The 24,736-nt window shown below is 38.5% G+C and overlaps 2 protein-coding genes across 2 annotated transcripts; both read left to right on the forward strand.

Annotated features, from left to right (window-relative positions):
- The first annotated feature begins 576 nt into the window (after window positions 1-576).
- LOC145495672 (epidermal growth factor-like protein 8) lies at window positions 577-1,846 on the forward strand. Its single transcript, XM_081475296.1, has 2 exons — window positions 577-795; window positions 1,695-1,846. The coding sequence occupies exons 1-2, from the start codon at window positions 642-644 to the stop codon at window positions 1,844-1,846; spliced, it is 306 nt and encodes a 101-aa protein (XP_081331422.1). The 5' UTR covers window positions 577-641.
- Window positions 1,847-2,051: 205 nt separating this feature from the next.
- Window positions 2,052-16,934, forward strand: LOC145495673 (uncharacterized). Its single transcript, XM_081475297.1, has 7 exons — window positions 2,052-2,061; window positions 2,514-2,729; window positions 11,393-11,713; window positions 11,920-12,069; window positions 15,324-15,452; window positions 16,141-16,384; window positions 16,727-16,934. The coding sequence occupies exons 1-7, from the start codon at window positions 2,052-2,054 to the stop codon at window positions 16,932-16,934; spliced, it is 1,278 nt and encodes a 425-aa protein (XP_081331423.1).
- The last annotated feature ends 7,802 nt before the right edge of the window (window positions 16,935-24,736 follow it).

Raw genomic sequence — 24,736 nt, forward strand, 5'->3', positions numbered from 1 at the left:
CACCAACCTTATAATTCGTGTAAATAACAAAACAGCGATGTTCACAGATATTTTTGCTTATGCATTTTTGATTAAAGAAAGCACATTTTTTCCAAAACTTTCTTTTTTCTCCATAATTCTATCCAGTTGACCTATCCAAGTCTCTAAGGAGCGAAATCTGGGCCGATAAACGATCTTATGCATTTTTGGTTATTTTGCAGATATTGTTGCTGTGGGATTTGTCGTATACCGTAAAATGCCGCTTTAAGCCCCGGGCTCGTATAACTTCATAAGTGGTTTTGTGTGGGCTTAAAGACGGGCAGGAGAGGCTCATTTCCGGGCGGCATATAAGCGAATAGAAATATTGTTTCGGAACGAGGAGTTATAACCTATCTGGGCAACGAATTAAAGCTAATATACCATTACATTTGTAATACATTTATTGTGTAAACGGAGAATATGTTTCAAAAACATCTCTAAAACACTGGTGTGACTGGAGCAACTGGAAAGGACCAGAACGTTATGTGATTTACACATTAGATGGGCTCGTATCGGCGGGGGATGGCGGGGGGGGGGGGGGGCGGCTTATATCGGGAATAATATCTTTGTTAGCAAATAGAAGGGTTTATATAGGGGGAGGCTTTAACGTGGTATTTTATGGTATGACCGTTTTTAAATTTCTACCTTATCCCTTTAAAACAGATATCGATGACTGCGTAAGTCATCCCTGCAAGAACAGCGGGAACTGCACAGACCGAGTGAACGGATTCAACTGCAGCTGTGCACCAGGATTTAATGGCACACGATGTGAAACAGGTAGTAGTTCGTGTAAATAATAAAACAGCAATGTTAACAAACGATTAGGAGCCAATAAAAAGGTGTGTTTCCTAGAAATTGACAGCCACTGGAAAAGGGAAAACAAAAAGAAAGTTGTCTTTGACTATTATTGCCACGAGGAAACCAAAAGATAAACCTTTTTCACGAGTTGCTGTGAAACTTCCATCGCTTTTACTTTTCCAACAGAAATGTTTTAATTCCTTCTTTGCAGTATATTTCCTTGTAAAAGTTTGCCTGTGAGCGGACACACGACCCAACGTTAAACATGCCAAACACAGTAGGGCGTGTAGTTCCATGGTCATAACCTCCAATCTGGTGAAGGGGGGACAGATGGGGAATTGACCGCATGGGTATGGCTTCGATTCAGGGCCGATTTTACACCTTCTGTGGGCAGGTGGAGGCGAAATGATGCGAAGAGTTAGTTACTTAGACGAGTCAACGAATTCAACTGCAGCTGTGCACTAGACTTTACTGGAACACTGTGATTGAGATAATCACTGTAGATAACAGCGGGTAATACCACATGCAAGTAATAGGGCTGAAACGCCTACAATCGATCGGCAGATGGCAGTATTGTGTGGTTGATATCACTGAAAGTTTCCGTTAGCCAGCCACACGATTACTGTAATAAAATGTGTCTTTCTATATGCCGTGTAATCACTTTAGAAATGTAAAAACTTTGGAGTGGATTTAAGGCGCCAATTCTACTTATTTTCCTTCGTAACAAGGTTCACTTGAGATTTTTCTCATATTTTTTTCGCCTTTTTCACGTGTAAAGTAGTTTAGTTCCACCAGAATTCCCTTTTATGATCGTAATGGGACACTTAACCATCCATTGTGACATTGAAATACTAACACTTACATCCCTTTGTTTTTAGACATTGACGAGTGCGCTGCACAGGTCGACCCATGTGGTGCTGTAGCCAACTCTGAGTGCAAGAACACGGATGGATCGTACTATTGCCAGTGCAAAGATGGATTTGTAAAGAACGGTGCTATTTGTGAAGGTGCAACACAGTTTTATCATTAGTAGGGATATCTTCTATTCTGTTTTAATTAGCTACAGTTAAAAACTTTATTTGTCGTTATGTAAGGACGGTTTGCCACATTTAAGAACCTTATTTAACAAGTAGGCATGTATCAGGAAAAAAATAATAAATAACCCACATGAAGTTAGAATCCACTACATAGTTGGTTAAAGTATCCCACATGGTATTCCTCCAGCGGTTTATCCAATGGCAGAGAGTAAAAATACCTAAGTGGAGAAACACTGGCGCTGATTGCGATGTTCTCGCACTTAGAGCCGATAAATATCATCGCATGAAGGACAAATTTATTCACCAATGGCTTGCCTACAGGTTACCCAACGACATTTGAACTGGAAATTTCAAATGTAAATATGAAGATTTTCTCGTATAAACAGACAAAAAGATGGTAATTAATACCTATTGTAGAAGCTATATTTCGGTGGCGAGATCTTTTTACAACCTTGTTCCCAGGAAAAATGGAAACAAAGACAAATCATATAGAAATGTTTGTGCATGACCGGATGTAATAAAGTGATGTAAAATTGAACAAAATATATGAAGTGACTGTATTCAAACTACAAGTAACATGCACGCAACAACCCAGCACGACAGAGATATTTACGGATCAGGGGAGAGTTATTTACGTATTACTTTGTTTGTTTGTTTTAGTTGACATATGTAAGAACTACCAAAATCTGACAGATGCTAAAAGAAAATATGACTACGCCACACAAGACGAGGCCAAATGTGACACTACACTCAATGGCTGGTATCGCTTCCAAGGAGCTGCAGGCACAAAAATGGTGACCACATGTCCACTGGAGTTCCGTTGTGATACAGCCTATCCTATCTGGTTGAGTGGTGGTCATCCTACAGTGACTGAGGGTAAAGTCTCAAGAATCGTCTGCATTCATAGGTCTGAGGACTGTTGTTACGTATCATTCCCCATTCAATTAAAGAACTGCAGTTCCTATTATATCTACAAGTTATATTCCTTTAGTTATTGTCCTGCCCGATATTGCAGTACTGACTAATCCGGTCATAGCATGTGTATGTTTCAGTTAGCTTCAGTTGAATAGTATTGGCAAGAGACTTACATCATTGTCTCCTTTAGTGCCAAGCGGGATATTACTTCCCGACATGATAACCTACAGTAAAACTTAACTATGGCCTGGTTGTTCAAAGCATGACCAAGCTAGTCCAAAATTAGTGTTACTCAATTATAAACTTAAGCCATTTTTTTCTCTCAACTTTTGACGACGGCTGACAAGCTCTAAGTCCTCTAAAAATTAGTATAGAAAATACTTTACCCATGAAAGAAAACTTTAAACCTCCATCAACTCTTAAACCTGGATTACGAACAACCTGACTGCTATAAACAAATAAAATGCACATCGAGTTTCAGGCGTTTCTCGGGAGAAGACTTGACGGCGTGACATAAGAGGTCAGTTTTTTTAGGCAGGACACTGTAACGCTGTACAGTGAGCTAGAAGATGAATAGAAATAATATCAATTCGAATAGCATTAGCAAAGTAACTCGCATTCTCTTAACAACAGTAAAGGCTTTAAAGAAATTAGTTGCTCAAGTTGATTTGCTATAACTTTGCACATTTTGTCTTCTAAGAGAGCTTCTGAGAAATTTGTTTGGCCCTGCAGTAAAGACATAGAATCAACGCAGGTCTATTCTTGTCGGTGATTTGAGTAATCCATTTGCTCTCGTTTATAGAGAAGGAAATAGAGTGTGATAAGAAAAACTTAAAATCTGACAATGTTTTCAATATTCAGTCGTTTATATAATTTGTGAAAAGTGAGGGTTATTTAAAACTTTCACAACTTCCATTCCTCAAGACAAGAGACTCGAAAAATAAATTTGATATGAAAGCCTGAGTAACAATTTTTCTTGATTGCACGGAACAACCATTACTTTGTCTTATCTTGAAAACTGCTCTTCCTACCGGTTTAGCGTAATTTGTTTAAAAGTTATTCAACACTTCTTTAACCAGTTTTGATTGAAATTATAAGCAGTATACAACAGGGATAACTCGTTTTTAGCTGGTGTAGGTAAACTTTTGTTTTGTATGGTTGTTTATCTGTGTGTTTTTGTTTGATTTAGTTTTTCAAAAAATATATCTAGTGTAATCGCCTGTAGGAAATGCCAAAAGTTCTTTAGTAAACATGGTTGGCTATTGCCCAGACGACACTCAAAATTAAAAATTTGCTGACATCCCAGGCATTATACAATCAATTTGTATAAAATAGTAACTTCTCGTAAATGTAACTTAGTAGCATAGCCTAGTTTCTGTAGTATAAGCAGACCGAGAAGTTTGACATTTTTTTTTTTTTTAATTACAACTTTTTGTTTCTTTTTACATTTGGTTTAAATTTTTTTAAGTTTAAAATTAAACACTAAACTATTAGTAGACCTCTTCAGGAATATTTAAAAACATACACTAAACGCCTGTATTTAAGCCACACTAGCGGCTCTTTCGAAGACACGAACCTCTAAGGTTTTGTCGGATTTACGAAAGGACACAGGCGACGTTGTGAAATATTTACACAAGGCGTGACAAAGTTTTTGGCTCACGGTTTTAGCCGCCGTAGTACCAATGAATGCGATAGCGTCAGGCGCCTGTAGAGGACGGGTAGAGAGGAGAGAATTATGAATTCCTTGCACGGCTGAAAATGCCGGCTGATATCATAGTTAGTTATGCTGATATGGAGTGACGGTGGTAGAACTCTCCAGTAACAATATGGCGGATTTTACAAAAGAAATTATCTCAACTCTGAAAGTTCCAAGGCTGCTGATTTCTGTTGCAGCATGTTGAGCTGGTAAATTATGTGCACATAATGTACATATTAAGACGCTAACAAAAGAAATCTCTTCCAGACATTTTGCCTGTTTCCTCACTCTATCAAAAAAACTCTTCCTTCGGTAACCTAACCAAGAAACAATTCAGTTTGTCTCCTCTCTCTTTTAGCCCGACATCTGTCTCAAAATTATCTTTAGTGTTTCAACTTTTCTAATCAGATTGATTTGAGAATTCCACTTTTTATCACGTCGATTTACATTAAACTTTGTTTAATTCTTTAATGATATTCTTCAGGGATTTTGCGTTTAGTCATTAAGACATTATTTCGTGATCTTAGTCTTCATATTCCTTAGTAAAAGTGCCCATAGTGTCAAAACTTTTTTTTTTCGCTCATCCAATTCTACATTTCACCTAATGAGCTTCTGCGAAAGAATTTTTCGATTTGGATAAAACGTAATATTTTTACGAATCTTTACAAAGTTGAAAATTCTATTTTCTTGCAGTCGACCCCTGCCACTGATCACAAGAATAACGAGGTCAAAATGGCCACGAGAGTGATGCCTGTGACGTAGGTTCAGGAACCGACGATAAAGACTGATGTTGTTTTCTGGATCATTAACGTTGTTACAAAGAGCGGCAACGCACCTTTCCGGAATTTTCAACTAAATGTACTCAACTCTAAAGCGAAATTTCCACTTGTTTTCAAGTCAGATAAATCATGACCCAAATCACGTGTTCCTGAACCTACGTCACGACTCACTTCAAAACGAGGAAGACTAGTGCGAATGGTGGACTAAAATGGCGGCAAATTTGAACGTCTTTAAAACCTTATAAAAAAAATTGCATTTTATCGAAACGAAAAATTTTTTCACAGAAGTTCATTAGGTGAAATGTAAAATTAGATGAGCGAAAATTATGGGCACTTTAACTCCACAGTGATAGAATCCAGGCAACGAAGTTATTTCCACAGACAAGCTTCTTTTAGGAAATGGTCAAATTCCTTACTTTAATTTGTAAATATATTTAAGTTGTAGTGCTAACATGGTATAAGATATATAAACAAACAATAGTCAATTATAGATATACGTCCAGTACCTTTGTTATTTGATTCTGCATATGTTAATCAATAAGTAATGAATATCAATAACCCTTTTCAACTTTTCTCATTTGCATGCGAGACAGTTTCGTGCCGAAACTACAAAATGTCCAAAATTGCCTTGCTTACAAGTTGGATTATACTTAAAAATTGTTATTATTGGGACAGTCTATAAGTACCTTGTAAGTTTTAACGTCTATTTAAAACTATGAATAAGGACCCCTTATTATTATAACAGCAATTATTTTTCACTTTGTTACTCAAAATAATGTAATGTTCGATGGGATTAGTACAACTAAGTTATACATATACATGTATGTTCAGTTATATTTACCGCAGCGCTAGAGTTATTCAAAGAGCCAGTACCATGAAAGTGCTTCTGTCAACTTTTCCGTGCGACAACAGGCACCAGGAGTCAAAAGAAAAGCGCTGGAATTATTGTTGATTAATTTGTTCATGATGCAAAAATAGATTTCAAATAGCAACAAATTAACTTAAACGAAATTCAAGTTGAGGATGAAACTAACTCTTATCCCACCAAAATTTCTTTCCTGATTAAATTCGCATCCCACGAAGTTATTAGTTTTCTGACAGATTCCACCGGAAACCAATTAATTTTCAATCTAAATACAATTTTCAAACCGTACAATGACTTGCGCACTATCACGCTACACTGGGGCCCAATGTCACCTTAGTGCAGTACTAATTTAATTACATTACGTACAATACAACGTTTAGCAATGACTTATCCAACATATTTTAATATTCAGCCCATAGAGAGGTTTTTAACTGACTGTGGTAAAACGAGAACCAAGGCAATCGCTCTGACCAATCAAAAAGGACACAGACATTCGACTGAAGCAATATTGAACTCGAATACGAACTTGAGAAAGGATGTGCGAGCGAGGCTTAGCTAGGATTGCTTGAGAATGTGACGCTAGGCTTTTAAACCAATCACTAAGCGTAGCGAGGCAAAGTCAAAGCAAATTAATGTGAATTATCTTGGGAATTTAGGATATAAACCTCTGGGTTAGTAAATTAAAGCATTCTTTCTGAATGCATGATATAGTTATAACCTGTCGGCGTAAATATTGTTTTATTGTTTAAATGTGCCACAAGTCCGGATGGAACGTAATGATGTCATCTCTAAAGGTGTTTCTGTTGGGAAATCAAAACATGCCACTTAACCATGGTTCGTTTTAAACGTTAACTTGCCGTTAGTGTTAAACGTATAAGAAATAAGGCGAAGAATAACTTCTCTTCTTATAAATTTTTTCAGGCTGTTAATTACGACTGAAGAGCCTACTTGTAGAGATTTGGATGGAAATGAGGGTGGATAAACTCAGGATTGAATTGACTAAATTAGAGGTACAATCTCCAAACTCGATAGTTGAGACATTTGTTCCATCCAGACATGAATGCAATAAATCTGTAAATATATGTTTGTTTTAGAAAAACTCATGTACACGTTTCAGAATGTTAAACTAAATAAAATTCCTTTAAATGTCATGGCTGTTAATCTTTTCAGATAGCTTTTATACTGTGAAAAGATGAAGGTAAACGGCCGACCTCGATCTTTTGGTACTGCCCGGTTCTCTCTGACAATGACACTTAATTTCTTTCATTGAATTCTTTATTATCCTCCACCACTTCTTTCTTTCTTTGCAATCATCTTTTTCACTTTTCACTTCTTCTTCACTATGTCCTTCCTCTTCATGGCAGTTTGCCTCTAATTCTTAATCGGTGAGCTTTGCATAAGCGCAAGTGCACATATCCTTGCTTCTGGATGCCAATTTCCCTTGAGCTATTTTTAATTTGAATATAGGCTTAGCTCGAAGCTGCAATAACGCCCTAACATATATTTATTCAATATTCAGGTTAATTAATCTTGAGCCACCTTGAGCTAAAAACAATATATTTTTAACAGAAAAACAACGAAATTTATGTTTATATTTTCAGTAAAGAACAAAAACAAAGGTGGAGAACACGATAAATACCATAGGAATTTGAGATTTTTAACTGAGCGAAAGTAAAGACATGAGTTGTTGCTTTATCGAAATACAAAATAAAAGGTCTTCGGAATAAAATAGCTTGCCATATTTACATCGCAAGCGTAACTTGGCACCTGAAAATATGTGTTTTTTTTTTCCAATTTAGGAGTGTTGCAAAATGAGAAGCAGGCAATATGTCAATCTGTTTGCAAAGGGAAAAGAATAAATTTAAATTCATTTGTTTGAATGGCGTTTAATTAATTAGCTAACTTTTAACTTAAGACAATCACATGCTTGCAGGGCTGTAAAATAAATTGTTTAACATCCTACCTTTTGCCAAAACGTCAACAAAACCGAGGAATATAGTTAAGCTAACAGTCGAAGTCGCAATTACGTCCTGTTATAGATATGCATTCAACATTTAGGCCAACTCTATCTCGAACAAATCTGAAGAAAAAAAAATTAATAAGATGAAAACAACGAAATCAATGTTTAATTCATAATAAAGAACCAAAACAAACATAGGGAACACGGAAAATGCCGTCGAAATTGCAGGTTTTTAACTGAGTGATTGTTAAAAACATGAGTTTGGAACGCATCTTTCATTGAAATAAACGCTCATAAACAAGCGCAAGAAGGAATTCCTTCTTATAAGTTTAGTTGAGAAACCCGCAGATAGAAATATTTTGTTCACATAATAAGTGCGTAATTTAAACGGAAAGTTCTAGTAAGAGCAGGAGGAGCCAAACTGACATGAGCAGAAATAGCTCTGAATGACAGAGACAAAACACGCCATCTCTTATTACAGTGTTGACTTGTAAAGAGCTGGTTATATGTCGACTTCACATCGCCAGCTGGTGCTAGCTCAATTCTTTCCATAGGACTTGAGAACTGAAGACGTTCGCTGCGGTGTAAAAATGAATGTTTCTGCGTTCCTCATTTTTGTGTCATCGATTTCAATAATGCTTCGTCCAACGCAAGCTCATGGTGAGTTCGAAAATGTCCTTACATTTTCATTGATAGCCTTTCAGTCGCGTTTTACACTATCCTACTTTGTGTATCCTAACATCCACTTGTCTGTGCTGGCATCCCAAACTCTGCCTTATAAGCGGGTTGAGTTTGTTGTGGGTTCTTCTCTTCAACCTCTTCTTCTCGGTCATATTTTCTCCCGGGTACTCCTATTTTGCTATCTTTATGAATACCGACATTTTAAAACTCCAATTTGACCAAGAATGCGAGTTTGTCTGAGTTTGTCTGAACACCGTCAATATTTTCATTCAGCTGGAACTCGCCAAGATCACGCAAAATTGTCATGATAAAATTTTCTCAGGTAAAACTGACATGATATTTCATTAATCACTCAGAAAAACGGAGAAAAATGCGTTTTTTTGGTAACATTTTTATCTCCTGTCTGTCTCTTTTGGGAAAGCAGTTTCGTTCCTTAATTGACGATTCGCGAAAAGTTTAAAAGATAAGACCCATGCAAAAATATAAATGAACTTATTTGGTTCAATAGTTTTCTCGATAATGATGATAACGAAGGTGATAATCAAGAGACTATCATCCAGATCACAGTCTTTTGTGGTCGTTTGGGAAACTAATCTTCTAAAAGTTGCAGTTCAGTCATTTTTGTCTTTTTTGTCCTTCGTGGAAGCTTTGTTTATTTAGCACTCTTTGGTATTTTAAAGCCGATAGTTGTAATGTCAAAATACTGTATGATAAAGAAAACTATTTTCAAGGAGATTTCAAGTTCTTGATGTATCATCGCTAAGTTTTCCACAAGTGACATTTGAATAAATTTACCGGAATTTATTAGTAATTTGTCTCACAATTTTATTGCGCATCTACGAGGCAATTTGCACGAAGCGTCGTCTAGTGTAAATCTCCCTGAATTGGACATGTCTCGCACGTTTTCGTGACAGCAATGCAAGGCATGTTAATAGCCAAGTGCAACAGCGCCTTTTGACACGATTGCCGACGCATAATCCTTTACAAGAGTTGGTACGAGAAATTGCTACTTGCATTTATCTTATAGCATCACTACATTCTTAAAAATAATTCTCAGTCAGTCAGCACATAAATAAAGACGAAGAGGAAGCTAGAATATCAAAACCAGCTATTTTCTTACTAGATGGGAAATAAGAGGTCTGTAAAATGCATGTCTAGTTTGTATTATATCGCCTAAAAAAGAATGTTGCTGCATTTTTCGTTAATAAAATCGGCAAGGTGATCTTTGAGGAGAGATCTTTCAAAAATCTTCGAAGGGCACGGAAATTTGGAGTTCAAACGGCAAATATGCGAAATGCGGGCTTTCTTGTTACAGTCTAACAAACATATCCTACTATACGTAATGCTGTTCTTAAAAAATAAATTATCTGAATTTAATCATAAACAAAAATAGGAACTTTATGCCCATGGGTTGTGTCACAGTTTTCTTCGGTCAGTCTTCTGTAATTAAGATAATTATCCTTTGAATTCTGTAGCCTAAAACTAAAAACGACTTCTTTCGTGCTCCAAAGCACTCGAGAATCAATAAAGGAAGTTATTACCAGTAACAGGTGGATTTAAAATACCCCATTTTCCTCACAGTATGAAATTACCGTATGTCATCATTGAAACCCCTCAATTAGTCAAATTATGCGGAAAACATCTTTCTTGTTTAAGTATGTTGCGGTTTGAAGGCCAGTATGCGGTTTTCTCTTGAGCGAGCGAACTCGAGCGTTTCATTTGTTTTCTTTCGTTTTGTGTATTTGTTGAACTTTTTTGTCTTCTTTTGGTCTAAGCGAGCGTTATCTTGGATTCAGTAAGTTGAAGAAAGCAAACAAAAAGTTAGGTTGATGCGTAAATAAATTTAACAAGCTCTTTTCCAGAAAAAACGCCAGCGTTACAGGTTATTACATAATACAACAGACCACATATAAAAACGTAGTAAATGTTTTTCTTGCACGCTACAAGGAAAAAATTTTGAAAATGCTACAATCACCGGTTATTTTGGCTTTTGTTTGAGGAAAACTCTGGCAGGTAAATCGCTTAATTATCGCGATGTCATCGTTTTCGAAAAGCTCTGTTTTCAAAATGTTTCCCGTCCACGCACACTAAAACGCAAGCCGCCGTTTTCAAATTCCTCCTGTTTGAAGAGCGTTTTCATAACGGGTTAGAGGAGACGGTAGGTCTACGCATAGAAAGATAGCCGTGTTTTCAAATTCCTCCTGTTGGAAGAGCGTTTTCATGACGAGTTAGAGGAGACGGTAGGCCTAACCATAGAAAGAAAGCCGTGTTTTCAAATTCCTTCTGTTCGAAGAGCGTTTTCGTGACGGATTAGAGGAGACGGCAGGCCTAACCGTAGAAAGATAGCCGTGTTTTCAAATTTCTCCACTGTAGTGTGGACGCAGCCTGAGTTTTTCACCTCTCTTTTTCACTTAATGAAGTAAATTTCAATGATTCCCTCACCAGCCGTTCCCTAAATTTATTTCAAGATTGGTTACAAACAACACTGTGTAATAACAGGTGGCTGTTGTGTCGCTGCCATTCATAGGATTTTGGCAAATTGACACTCAGCTATAAGAGAGCGAGATGCTCGCTTGCATCTAACAGTTAATTAATTAAGAAACATATTATGGAAGACTCCATATTTTTCTCTCCGTACGACAGTTTCAGAAGCTGGCATAAGTATGGCCATCACGGTGCTTCTGATGTCTCAGATGTTTTATAAACTGGACGCTCAGCAGTGTATAATTCAAGGCAAATATTCCATCCGTGGCATGATGTTGAAAGGACATACCTTCATCGAGGAGAGGACCGGAATTGGGCTTAATTGTTTAGACAAGTGTGATGATGACGTCAGATGTCAAAGCTTTAACTACGTCATCAGCCAAGGCATATGTGAGTTGAACAACCGCACCAAAGAAGCCAGACCTGAAGATTTTGTTCCGGACTGCGATCGGTTCTATATTAAACGATTCAGGGAAAGAGGTATTGTTCTTCTTTGAATGTTCATCTCCATCTTTTTTTTAAGGATAGTACTCGTATCTTATACGAGCGTGCCCAGAATCTCATTGCATCCCGAGGACAATAAACAAAGCCCGCAGTTTTTCGTGAAGAGTGCTTAAAAAAAAGTGGTGTTTAGTAATGACAAGAAAGCGCTAAAAAAACAATATTTTTGACTTTTCTATTTTTAGTTCCCCTCGGATCCATTCCCGAGTTGCCAGCTGAGTCGTGCGCCGAGATCAGGGCGAGTGAAGGAGAAGATGCAGTCAGCGGTAATTACTGGTTCGATTCAACTAAACCTGGCGAGGCAGTCCTGGCTCGTTGTGACATGTCTAAACTAGGTAACTATACGTTCGGGGTTTTACCTTGATTTATTATTTACAAACTTCTTGCAATAAGCCTCATCTACGCGCTATAAAATGCCTAAACTTCCAGGCTGTTTCTGTGAGTCTGTGATTAGAGACTCTGTATTTTACAAAACAAGGCATATTTGCGAAAAGTGCAACTTTGGCGCTAAATCAAATTTTTACGAACTTTTATATTTAGGTTATGTTACCTTTCTATTAATGTAATAACCAGGAGTGTGTTTTAATAAACCCTTCCAATAAGCGTCTCCATATCGAAAAGAACGTTCAAGACATGGACATAGGCTGTTTAATTTATGAGATACTCTTCATAAAGAAGAGCCCAGCTTTAAAACCCAATCAGGGTCCATCCGACCAAAACTATTTGTTCGGATTAAAACAGGTTTCAGATCTGCTATCTTCTCTAGACTAATAATTAACAGGCAAACAGGCTCCATCTTCCCCGTGCAACTGACAGCGGGTGGTCAGAACCAGAAGATTCTCACCCAGCAAGAAGTTGTTTGTGGAACAGATATATTTCAAGGAGCAGATCCGTTGCCATTCCCAGACTGGATTATGATAGTGATGGATATCTGATAAAGATATTGTGTTTTTCTTTATAAAAAGCAAAAAACTCTCTGAAAGTTAGTTAGTTAATGATCTCTTTTGCCTATTTGCTCCGAGTCGGGTTCCGTCAAGTGTAACAACATAAGCAATTGCATTTTAATCCTTTCAATCTTATCTTCTAAAACAGATATCGATGACTGTGCAAGTCATCCCTGTAAGAACAACGGGACCTGTACAGACCGAGTTAACGGATTCAACTGCAGCTGTGCACCAGGATTTAATGGCACAAAATGTGAAACAGGTAACTATATCCAAAATTCATTTTCCTTCGATTTTTATACTGGTTGAAGAGAGGAGAAACATATATTTTTGCTTATGCATATTTGGTTAAAGAAAAGCACACTTTTTTCCCACAACTTTCTTTTGTCTCCATAATTCTGTCCAATTGACCTATCCAAGTCTCTAAGGAGCGAAATTTGGGGCGTTAAACGATCTTATGCATTTTTGGTTATTTTGCAGATATTGTTGTTGTGGGTTCTATCGTATACGGTACAATCCCAAGTTAAAGCCCTGGGATCATATAACGTCATAAGGGGTTTTGTGTGGGCTTAAAGACGGGGGGTGGGGTGCTTATATCCGGGGGCGGGAATATAAGTGGAATAAAAATAATGTTTCGGAACGACGATATAAAACGTAACTGAGCAACTAATTAAAGCTAACATACCAATACATTTAGAACTATTAGATTTTTAATACATTTATTGTGCGTAACAATAAACGGAGAATATGTTTTAAAAACATCTATAAAACACTAGTGTGACTGGAACAACTGGAAAGGAACAGAACGTTATCTGATTTATACATTAGATGGGCTCGTATCCGGTTTTGGGGGAGAGGGGGGGGGGGAGCGCTAATATCTGGAATAATATCTCTGTTAGCAAATAGAAGGGTTTATATCCGGGGAGGCTTTAACATGGTATTTTACGGTATGACCGTTATTAACTTTCTACCTTATCCCTTTAAAACAGATATCGATGACTGTACAAGTCAACTCTGTAAGAACAACGGGAAGTGCACAGACCGAGTGAACGGATTCAACTGCAGCTGTGCACCAGGATTTAATGGCACACAATGTGAAACAGGTAACTATAGCTAAAACTAGTTAATTTTCTTTCAAATTCTACGGGTTTTAATCTCTTTCTAAGTTGTTTGCAGTGTTGTATCTTTTAACTTCAAGTATAGTTTTGTTATTGAGTTTTGTTGTTGGTTGTTGCAGGTTCTACCGAATGTGACCGTTATTAACTTTCTGCCTTATCACCTTGAAACAGATATCGATGATTGCGCAAGTCATCCCTGTAAGAACAACGGGACCTGTACAGACCGAGTCAACGGATTCAACTGCAGCTGTGCACCAGGATTTAATGGCACACAATGTGAAACAGGTAACTATGACCAAAATTAGTTAATTTTCATTCAAATTCTACGGGTTTTAATCTCTCTCTAAGTTCTTTGCGCGCAGTGTTGTATTTTTTAACTTCAAGCATAGTTTTGTTATTGAGTTTTGTTGTTAGTTGTTGCAGGTTCTATCGAATGTGACCGTTATTAACTTTCTGCCTTATCACCTTGAAACAGATATCGATGATTGCGCAAGTCATCCCTGTAAGAACAACGGGACCTGTACAGACCGAGTGAACGGATTCAACTGCAGCTGCGCACCAGGATTTAATGGAATGAAATGTGAAACAGGTAATCGAAACAGATAACCTCACCAACCTTATCGTTCGTGTAAATGATAAAACAGCAAAGTTAACAAAGATTGGGAGCCAATCAAAAGGTGTATTTCCTAGAAATATACAGCCACTGGAAAAGGGAAAAACAAAATGAAAGTCGTCTTTGACTATTATTGCCACGAGGAAACCAAAAGATAAACCTTTTTTACGAGTTGCTGTGAAACTTTCATCTTATTTTCTCTTCCAGCAGAAATGTTTTAGTTCCTTCTTTACAGCATATTTCCTTGTAAACGTTTGCCTGTCAGCGGACACAAGACCCAAAGTTACACATGCTAAACACACTAGGGCGTGTAGTTCCATGGTCATAACCTCCAATCTGGTGATGGGGGGACAGATAGGGAATTGACTGCATGGGTATGGCTTCGATTGAGGACCGGTTTTACACCTTTTGTGGGCAGGTGGAGGCGAAATGATGCGAAGAGTTAGTTACTTAGACGAGTGAACGAATTCAACTGCAGCTGCGCACTAGACTTTACTGGAACACTGTGATTGAGATAATCGCTGTAGGTAACAGAAGGTAAAACCACATGCAAGTAACAGGGATGAAACGCCTACAGTCGATGGGCAGATGGCAGTACTGTGTGGTTGATATCACTGAGAGTTTCCCGTTAGCCAGCCACACGATTACTGTAATAAAATGTATCTGCTATAGGTGTTTCTATATGCCGTGTAATCACTTTAGAAATGTAAAAACTTGCAGTGGATTTAAGGCGCCAATTCTACTTATTTTCCTTCGTAACAAGGTTCTCTTGAGATTTTTCTGATACTTTTTTTCGCCTTTTTAATGTGTAAAGTGGTTTATTTCCACCAGAATTCCCTTTTATGCTCGTAATGGGACACTTAACCATCCATTGTGACATTGAAATAGTAACACTTAGATCCCTTTGTTTTTAGACATCGACGAGTGCGCAGCACAGGTCGACCTATGTGTTGCTGTTGCCAACTCTGAGTGCAAGAATACGGATGGATCGTACAACTGCCGGTGCAAAGATGGATTTGTAAATAACCGTGCTATTTGTGAAGGTGCAACACAGTTTTATCATTAGTAGGGATATCTTCTATTCTGTTTTAATTGGCTACAGTTAAAAACTTTATTTGTCGTTATGTAAGGACGGTTTGCCACATTTAAGAATCTTATTTAACAAGTAGGCATGTATCAGGAAAAAAGTAATAAATAACCCATATGAAGTTAGAATCCACTACATAGTTGATTAACTGAAAGTATCCCACATGATATTCCTCCAGCGGTTTATCCAATGCCAGAGAGTAAACATACCTTAGTGGAGAAACACTGGCACTGATTGCGATGTTCTTACACTTAGAGCCGATAAATATCATCGCCTGAAGGACAAATTTATTCAGCTATGGCTTACATACAGGTTACCCATCAACATTTGAACTGGAAATTTCAAATGTAAATATGAAGATTTTCTCGTATAAACAGACAAAAAGGTGGTAATTAATACCTATTGTAGAAGCTATATTTCGGTGGCGAGATCTTTTTACAACCTTGTTCCCAGGAAAAATGGAAACGAAGACAAATCATATAGAAATGTTTGTGCATGACCGGATGTAATAAAGTGATGTAAAATTGAACAAAATATATGAAGTGACTGTATTCAAACTACAAGTAACACACAACGACACAGCACGAAAGAGATATCTACGGATCAAGGGAGTTATCTACGTATTACTCTGTTTATTTTTTTAGTTGACATATGTAAGAACTACCAAAATCTGACAGATGCAGAAAGAAAACATGACTACGTAACAGTAAACTACAAATGTGACGACACACTCAATGGCTGGTATCGCTTCCAAGGAGCTGCAGGCACAAAAATGGTGACCACATGTCCACCGATGAACAGATGTGACACAGACTTTCCTGCCTGGTTGAGTGAAGATCATCCTACAGTGGCTGAGGGTACAGTCACAAGAAAAGTCTGCATTCACTGGTTTGAAGACTGTTGCGAACGCTCGGTCTACATTCAAGTAAAGAACTGTGGCTCCTACTATATCTACAAATTATTTTTCCCAGGGATTTGTGCTGCCCGATATTGCAGTACTGACTAATCGATCATAGCATATGAGATTTGTGTTTCAGTTAGCTTCAGTTGACTAGTATTAGCAAGAGACTTAGATCATTGTCTCTTGTGGTGCCAAAGCGGGATATTACTTCTCGACATGATTACCTACAGTAATACTTAACCAAGGCCTGGTTGTTCAAAGCACGACCAAGCTAGTCCATAATTAGTGTTAGTTATTTATAAACTTTAGCCATTTCTTTTTCTCCCTAGTTTTGACGACGGCTTACAAGCTTTAAGTCCTCTGAAAATCAGCAAAGAAAATACTTTACCCATGAAAGAAAAAACTTTAAACCTCCATCAACTCTTAAACCCGGATTACGAACAACCTGAGCACTGTAAACAAACGAAAGGCACATCGAGTTTCAGCCGTTTCTCGGGAGAAGACTTGAGGGCGTCACATAAGACGCCTGTTTTCTAAGGCAAGACACTGTAACGCTGTAAGGAAAGTTAGTAGATGAATAGCAATCATATCAATACCAATAGCATTAGCAAAGTAACTCGCATTCTCTTAACGAAAGTAAAGGCTTTAAAGAAATTAGTTGTTCAAGATTGTTTGTTATAACTTGCACAGTTGTCGTATTAGAAAGCTACTAGAAAATTTGTTTTGGCCTGGTAAAGTCATTGAATGGAAGCAGGTCGATTTTGAACGAGTCTCGAGCGCTTATTCTTGTCGGTGATTTGAGCAATCCGTTTGCTCTCGTTTCTAGAGAGAGAAATAGAGTGTGATTAGAAAAACTCAAAATCTGATAATTTTTCCAATATTCAGTCATTTGTATAATTTGAAAAGTGAGGGTTATTTAAAACTTTTTTTGTATCTTTCTTGATTGCACGGAACAACCATTACGTTGTCTTCTCTGAAGAACTGCTATTCGTATCGGTTTAAAAGTTATTCAACACATTTTTAACCAGTTTTGATTAAAATTATCAGGCCGTATACAATCAATTTTTTGTGCAAAATAATAACTTCTCGTAAATTTAACTGAGTAGCACAGCCTAGTCTCTATAGTATAAGCACACCGAGAAGTTTTTCAATTTTTTTTTTAATTAGAACTTTGGTTTCTTTTTAAGTTTGATTTCCTTTTCTTTGAGATTTAAAATTAAACACTAAACTAGTAGTACACTTCTTCAGGAAGTTTTACAAACATACACTAAACGCCTGTATTTAAGCCACACTAGCGGCTATTTCGAAGACACAAACCACTAAGGTTTTGTCGGATTTACGAAAGGAAGCAGGCGGCGTTGTGAAATATTCACACAAGGCGTGACAAAGTTTTTGGCCCACGGTTTTAGCCGCCGTCGTACCAATGAATGCGATAGCGTCAGGCGCCTGTACAGGACGAGTATAGAGGAGAGTATTATGAATTCCTTGCACGGCTGAAAATGCCGGCTGATATGGAATGACGGTGGTAGTACTCTCTAGGTACATTTTGGCGGATTTTACAAAAGAAATTATCTCATCTCTGAAAGTTCCAAGGCTGCTGATTTCTGTTGCAGCATGTTGAGCTGGTAAATTATGTGTACACAATGTGCATATTAAGAAGCCAATAAAACAAATCTCTTCCAGACATTTTGCCTGTTTCCTCACTCTATCAAAAAAAAAAACTCTTCCTTCGGTAATCTTACCAAGAAACAATTCAGTTTGTAAGTCTTCTCTTTCTTTTAGGCCAACATCTGTCTCAAAATTCTCTTAGGTGTTTCAAGTTTTCTAATATTGATATGAGAATATCACTTTTTATCACATCGATTTACATTAAACTTCGTTTAATTCTTCAATGATATTCTTCAAGGATTTTGCCTTACGTCGTGAAGACATTATTTCCTAATCTTAGTCTTCATATTCCTTAGTTAACTCTACTGTGATAGAATCCAGGCAACGAAGTTATTTCCACAGACAGGCATCTTTCAGGGAATGATCAAATTCATTACTTTAATTTGTAACATTATCTAAGCTGTAGTGCTAACATAGTATAACGTATATAAACAGAAAATAGTCACTTAGAGATATACGTCCAGTACCTTTGTTATTTGATTCCGCATATGTTAATTAATAGGTAATGAATATCAATAACCTCTTTAACTTTTCTGATTTGCATTACAGTTTAAATATAGTGGATGCGAGACAATCTCTGGCAGAAACTACAAAATGCCCAAAATTGCCTTGTTTACAAGTTCGATTATACTTAAAAATTGTTATTATTAGGACAGTTTTTAACTCTTTAAGTACGTACCTTGTAAGATTTAACGTGTATTAAAAACTTTGAATAATGTTTAGTGGGATTATAGTAGTACAAATAAGTTATACATAGACATGTATGTTCAGTTATATTTAATGCAGCGCTAGAGTTATGAAGGGGCCAGTGCTTTCGTCAAAAATAGGTTTCCAGCAAGCAAGTCGAGGATAAAACTAACTCTTACCTTACCAAATCTCTTTCCTGGTATTTTTGGATCCCACGAGGTTATTAGTTCTATTACAGATTCGAGCAGAGACAAATTAATTTTGCATCTCACTACAATTTTCAAACTGTACAAATGGCTTGTGTGCAATGAGACCCAATGACGCTGCACTGAGGCCCAAGATCATCTTAGCGGAGTGCTGAATGACATCACCTGAAGTGCAACGTTTAGTAATGACTTATCGAACATATATTAATATTCAACCCATAGAGAGGTTTAACTGACTGTCGTAAAACGAGAACCAAGGTAATCATTCTGACCAATCTCATAAGACACAGAAAATCCAGTGAAGCAATATTGAACTCGAATACGAACTCGAGAAAACATGTGCGGGCGAGGCTTAGCTAGGATTACTTGAAAATGTGACGCTTAATCTCTCAAAACAATCACTAAGCGTAGCAAGGCAAAATCAAAGCAAATTACTGTGAAGTACCTTGGGAATTGAGGGAAAAACCTCCGTGTTAGTAAAGGCATTCTCTCCGAATGCGTGATACGGTTACAAGCTGTCGTTGTAAATATTGTTTCGCTGTTTAAATGTGCCAGAAGTCTGGATGGAACGTAAGATGTTAACTCGAAAAGGATCGGGTAATGTGCGGCGGAATCAAAGCATGCCACTTAATCATGGTTCGTTTTAATTCAAACATTAACTTGTCATCAGTGCATGTTTTAAAACGCAAAAGACATACGGCGAAGGATATCTTCTCTTGGTTTAGATTTTTCCAAGTTGTATGGAAACAGTGTACCTATAGAGCTTTGGATGGAAATGTTTGTGAGCTGCGTGCTACTTGAAGGTGGATAAACACGTGATTCGATTGATTAAATTAAACTTACAAACTGTAAACTCCATAGTTCAGACAGTTGTTCCATCCAGACATTAGTGCCATATTTCTGTAAATATATGTTAATTAAAAACTCATGTACACGTTTCAAAATGTTCAAGTAAATAAAATTTGTTTAGAGTAGTTGTTTATGATGCTTTGAGAACATGTATCTATTGTTTTCCGCAGGATTTTAGCTTAATATGCTTGGAGTGACGTTTTCCCAGTCATGTTGTAATGTAGCACATTTCAATTACCTTCACAAATAGAACCAATCAAAAGGCTTATAGGCGTTTTTCTTATTGCACTTTTGTTTCCCGGAGTAGCGGCTACAACGAAACAAAAAACCTTTCATGAAGAGTTCCTCGAGATTTTTTTATTTAGTTCGCTGTAGATTTTGTTAGCAAATTTATAAAGACGTGGATATTTGAAGAACAAAAATTCATTCGATCTTGTTTTACAAATTTTGCGCTGTTAATGATATAATATTGATCAATTTTTGGGGGTCTCCCCTGAAATACCCAAGACAGACTTGATTGATAAACGAGCCTTTTAGGGAATAGAGACCGGTAACAGCTATACCAAGAATAACAAATGACTTCCGTAAATACTCTGCACATGAGCGCGAATGTTTGCTCACCGTCGTCCACTCCAGGCAGACTTGAAATCAAGGGCCTGTTCACATGGAGTGGGCGGGGGCGGGAGGGGGGAGGTTTCCCGGGTAAGTGAAGTGCCCCGCTTACCCGTAGTCGAAAAAGCTAGCCTTTACATGCAAAAACTCAGGTAAAAATCGCTCTGATCTTAAAAGCATGTTTAGAAGCGTGGATGTTTTGGAACCATGACCAACGGCTGAAAGTTGGGGGGTGGGGATAACAGTATGATTACTCGATTTTATACTGCGTTTTGTCTATCTCCTCCGCAAAGGTTCGAACGTTCGTTGTGCGAAGTGAGTGCAGGCGAAGTGAGTGTAGGCGCAAAGTCGAAAGTAACCGTGTGCCTGCACTCATATCGTTAAGAGGATTCTTCCCGCCCGAAAAATAAATCCCTTTCGGCCTCTTTCGGAGGAGAACGTTCCTAGGCTTCGATATTTCGCCGCGATCAATCGTTTTTGGGTCACGTGGTCCGGGATGAAAAGTTTGGGCCGTCCGTCTCGGATACGTCACCGAAATCAATTGACCGAGCATGCCTGGGAGAAAGCCGTACAGGAACAAAGCAATACTGCCTTTAGTTAAGGGGGCATTTTTGAAAGTGACTTCATGCCAAAATGAGTGGTCGTTTATCGTTTGCATGATACACCGGTGCAAGTTTTCGCATCTGTTAACCCAACCCTGGTCATTAGTTCGCAACATCTGTGTAGCGCTGGCGCAATTTCGCGCGCAGGCGCTAGCTTTGTTTCGCTGGTGAAACATTACTTTGGTGACGAGTGAAATTAGGAAATGACCTTGCGCGCGTTTTGTCAAAATTCTCATCATTTAAATTAGAAAGAATTTTGACAAACGTAAGTGAAATTATTTCCTAATTTTCTAATTCTAATCAACAATGATTTAGATAAACATATACAGGCAAAAACTAACGATAGATAAATCCGACGTTTCGGCGACATCTTGGCGCCATTGTCAAGGGAAACTAATTAAATATGCGATTTCAAGAGTAACTAAGAGTTCAGAGTTTCTAATTTGCATAAGTTAGACAAAGACTTTAGCGCGAACTGAGTCTGATTGTACATTTAAACAAGGTCGTAATTGTTTAATGAGTAACATCTCATTAATGAGACAATCAAACTTGTTGTGGCATTTTTTCAACACGCTAAAACAATTGCGAAGGTCATCCGGAATCCTGCCTGCGTGTCTATTATCATAGTGATTGCGTACTGACGAGGTCTTGCTTCTATGTCCATCAACGCGTACGAACAGATGGCCGCGGGTGTAACCGACATAACCAGCATCGCACTGGTCACACTTGAAGTTATACACAACGCATTGTTGATCAATGAGCTGAGGCTTAGGTTCGCTTGTCGGGAACTCCTGGGCAATCTTGCGGCTCGTAAACACCGGTTGAACACTGGTCTGCAGCTTCACACTGAGATCTTTCAACTGTGTCTTCACGATATTAGGAGACTCCTGGTCTTTAAAGGGTATGACAACCCGAGTAGTGTTTTCTGTCGTAGATCTGGACCGTAATGAGGGCTGGTCAGCGACCTTTAAATTTAGGAAGGTTTTGACAGTGGAGTCAACAAGGTGCTTGGGATATTTCAGTTTAGAGAAAACAGACTTCAGTCGTTCGCATTCCTCAGTGAAGTAGGACCATGACGAAGACAGGCGATGTGCGCGATCGAGCATAGTTGTCAATAGTCCGCGCTTGTACCTATTATCGACATGACTGTGGTAATGGAGAAGCAGACCACTGTTTGTTGGCTTCACAAACACTTTAGTTTCAATACGAGGCCCTCTGTTTAGGAGTTGAGTACCGAGAAAGGGAAGCATTCCATCATTTTCGACCTCCATAGTGACGTTGATGGCGGGGTGAGCGTGGTTGAGGGTGTTAAGAAAGTCCCTAGCTGTAGACAAATCGGGCATCACAGTGAATGTGTCGTCAACATATCGACGATAGTAAGGTGGCAGTAAGGTGAGGTCTCGCGGTAGTTCGTTCACAAAATCGAAAATGTCCGTGACTGTGTACTGATTTAACGACAACGGTTTGAGCTTGTTGTCCAACCATTTCGCCAGAGCATAATTATACGTATTAGTCGCTGATAGGATTGGTCGCATGGCTAATTTCTCCTCAACATAACACCTGGTGACTTGCTGGTGTCCTATGATGTGTCCTCCTTGTTCACGAATGTACCTTTGGATGAAACCATTACGATTCTCGCAGACAGAGCCTTTAGAAACAACTGGTTTAATTCCGAGTATGATTTGAACATTTCAAAGCAAGACCTTATTACGGACAAATGACAGTGGTGTGCTGAATTTACACCACCGCTATTACACCACGATAATGACGTCAAGGTGGTTGTCTCGTCACAACCCAGTATCACGTGGTATAAATCAGCCCATCAGAAAATCGGAATCCGTGCAGTGTATGAAAGTTGAATACTAAATTGTTATATACATTTTTCCATATACATTTGACAATAGCCTTGATAAATATCAGCATGTGTACAACGGAATCTTGAGTCGATTTAGCTCGTCGAATTGGAATTAAGAACTTTATCGTAATAGTCCCAACGAATCTTGGCTGCACTTTCAGAGTCTAAACCATGCTTCTGAGACAAATCAAAGGCAGTTCGAGCATGCGACTCGGCGTCGACTGGGCGCCCCTCCCGGAAGTACTGATCTGATCGTACGAAGTGATATTGAACTTGCAAACATATTGGCATTTCTTCCACGATGTTTATTTCCATCCTATCGAGGCACCGTCTTGCCTCTAGGAGGGTTTCTTCGTCGATTGCACGGGACTCCCTCCCGGATTTTGAACGGCAGTCCAATAGTAACATCGCTTTCATCATTAGTGCCAAATCGCGCTGTTTCAACTTCAGATTGTTCGTGTCCTCGTTTGACGCTCGCGAGCAAAGGTCGGTACATCGATCAAAGTTTCGTTTCGCATGTTCCACGACACAGGAATTGTGCGCATATTCAAGAAGCAAGCTGCCTTCCTCATATGCAAGACATGCTTGATCGAGGATAGAGGCATTCTTTGCTAGATGCTTCCTCGCAGATTCGATACATCGCTGCGCTTTGCCAAGTGTCATCTCGTCCCTTCGATAAATGTTTGCCAAATAATAACTTGCGCGACCTTTTAAGATTGGCACCAGAGTGGAAGAAGCTTGTGAAATCATCCCCATGGCTTTCTTGATAAACCCCTCGGCTAATCTCGGTTCATTGTGATAGCAGCAAGCCATTCCCTGCTCAAGAATAACGACAATCTTAATATCGGTGTTTCCCGCGTATTCCTTCAGATAACATTCGACCTGCCGATCAAATTCTCGCCACTCGCAGTCATCTCGGAGCGGAAGTAAAATATTCCTAATGTGCAAACATCTTTCGTAGAATCCCATTGGACAGCTGGTGTTTTTTTCCACCGGAAGTGACTTTTCTTCGGTCGCGTGACTTTCTAAATCGGTAGTTGTAGGGGTGTGACTTTCATCCCGAAGTGACGCTTGTCTGTGGCAGTTTCGACCTGGAAATGATGTAACGTCTACAGAACTCGGTTTGGCCGGGTGGCTTTGCTTCCTGTTTGCTAGTTTTCGGGGTGGAATCTTGCGCTCGCTTGTTTCAACAGCAATGCGTGTTTCATCTAGTAATTCACTCGTCTGTGAGGCGGTTAGAGTCCTCCACAGTGAAAATGTCACGACATAACGAGTTTTACTGGTTTGAAAACGACACCAAAACCCAACAATACCACGAAAACAATCTAAAGACGACTCTCGCTTGAACAAAACACCGTCTCTTATTTCCGTCTTGCCATTCTTTCCGCACTGACAAACGCTGATTTTTACATCGTAAAATTCCCTCTTCTTTGTTTTTGCTGCAGGGGAGCTTTGAGAAAAGCTATAGTCAACTGCGTTAGTTGTAAAAAAGTTCTCGCAAATTTCAAGTACGATTAAATGATCTTTGCCTGTGTTTGGAAAGTCCTTGGCATTCCTCACTATGGTAACGGGCTTCGTAGGCAGTCGTAGAACACGAAGGACAGGCCGACTATTATCGAACACATTCGGAAAACCTTCTGGATTAACCGTCATTTCATGTTCGTTTCCTATCAAAGCGTAACAGGCTTTGACATCGATATCCATCGTAAATCCTTCAGTATTTGATTTGCCATTGAGGGGAGGGACTACCCTGACGAATTCAGCGCGAATGTCAATCGCTTGACGAAGGGTTCTCGCATCGTTTACCGGAATAAGTTCTTCGGACGCTCCGTATCTTCGTAACACACGAATGACCATTTT

The sequence above is a fragment of the Orbicella franksi genome, chromosome 8, assembly GCF_964199315.1.
Source record: "Orbicella franksi chromosome 8, jaOrbFran1.1, whole genome shotgun sequence".
In the NCBI taxonomy this organism is placed as follows: Eukaryota; Metazoa; Cnidaria; class Anthozoa; order Scleractinia; family Merulinidae; genus Orbicella; species Orbicella franksi.

Coding starts and splice junctions, on each gene's coding strand:
- LOC145495672 (XM_081475296.1), top strand. CDS start 642: ATGACCGTTTTTAAATTTCTACCTTATCCCTTTAAAACAGATATCGAT. Junction 796..1,694: donor TGGCACACGATGTGAAACAG/GTAGTAGTTCGT, acceptor CTTTGTTTTTAG/ACATTGACGAGTGCGCTGCA.
- LOC145495673 (XM_081475297.1), top strand. Junction 12,070..15,323: donor TTGTGACATGTCTAAACTAG/GTAACTATACGT, acceptor CTTTGTTTTTAG/ACATCGACGAGTGCGCAGCA. Junction 16,385..16,726: donor AGAAAAGTCTGCATTCACTG/GTTTGAAGACTG, acceptor TTTTCTCCCTAG/TTTTGACGACGGCTTACAAG.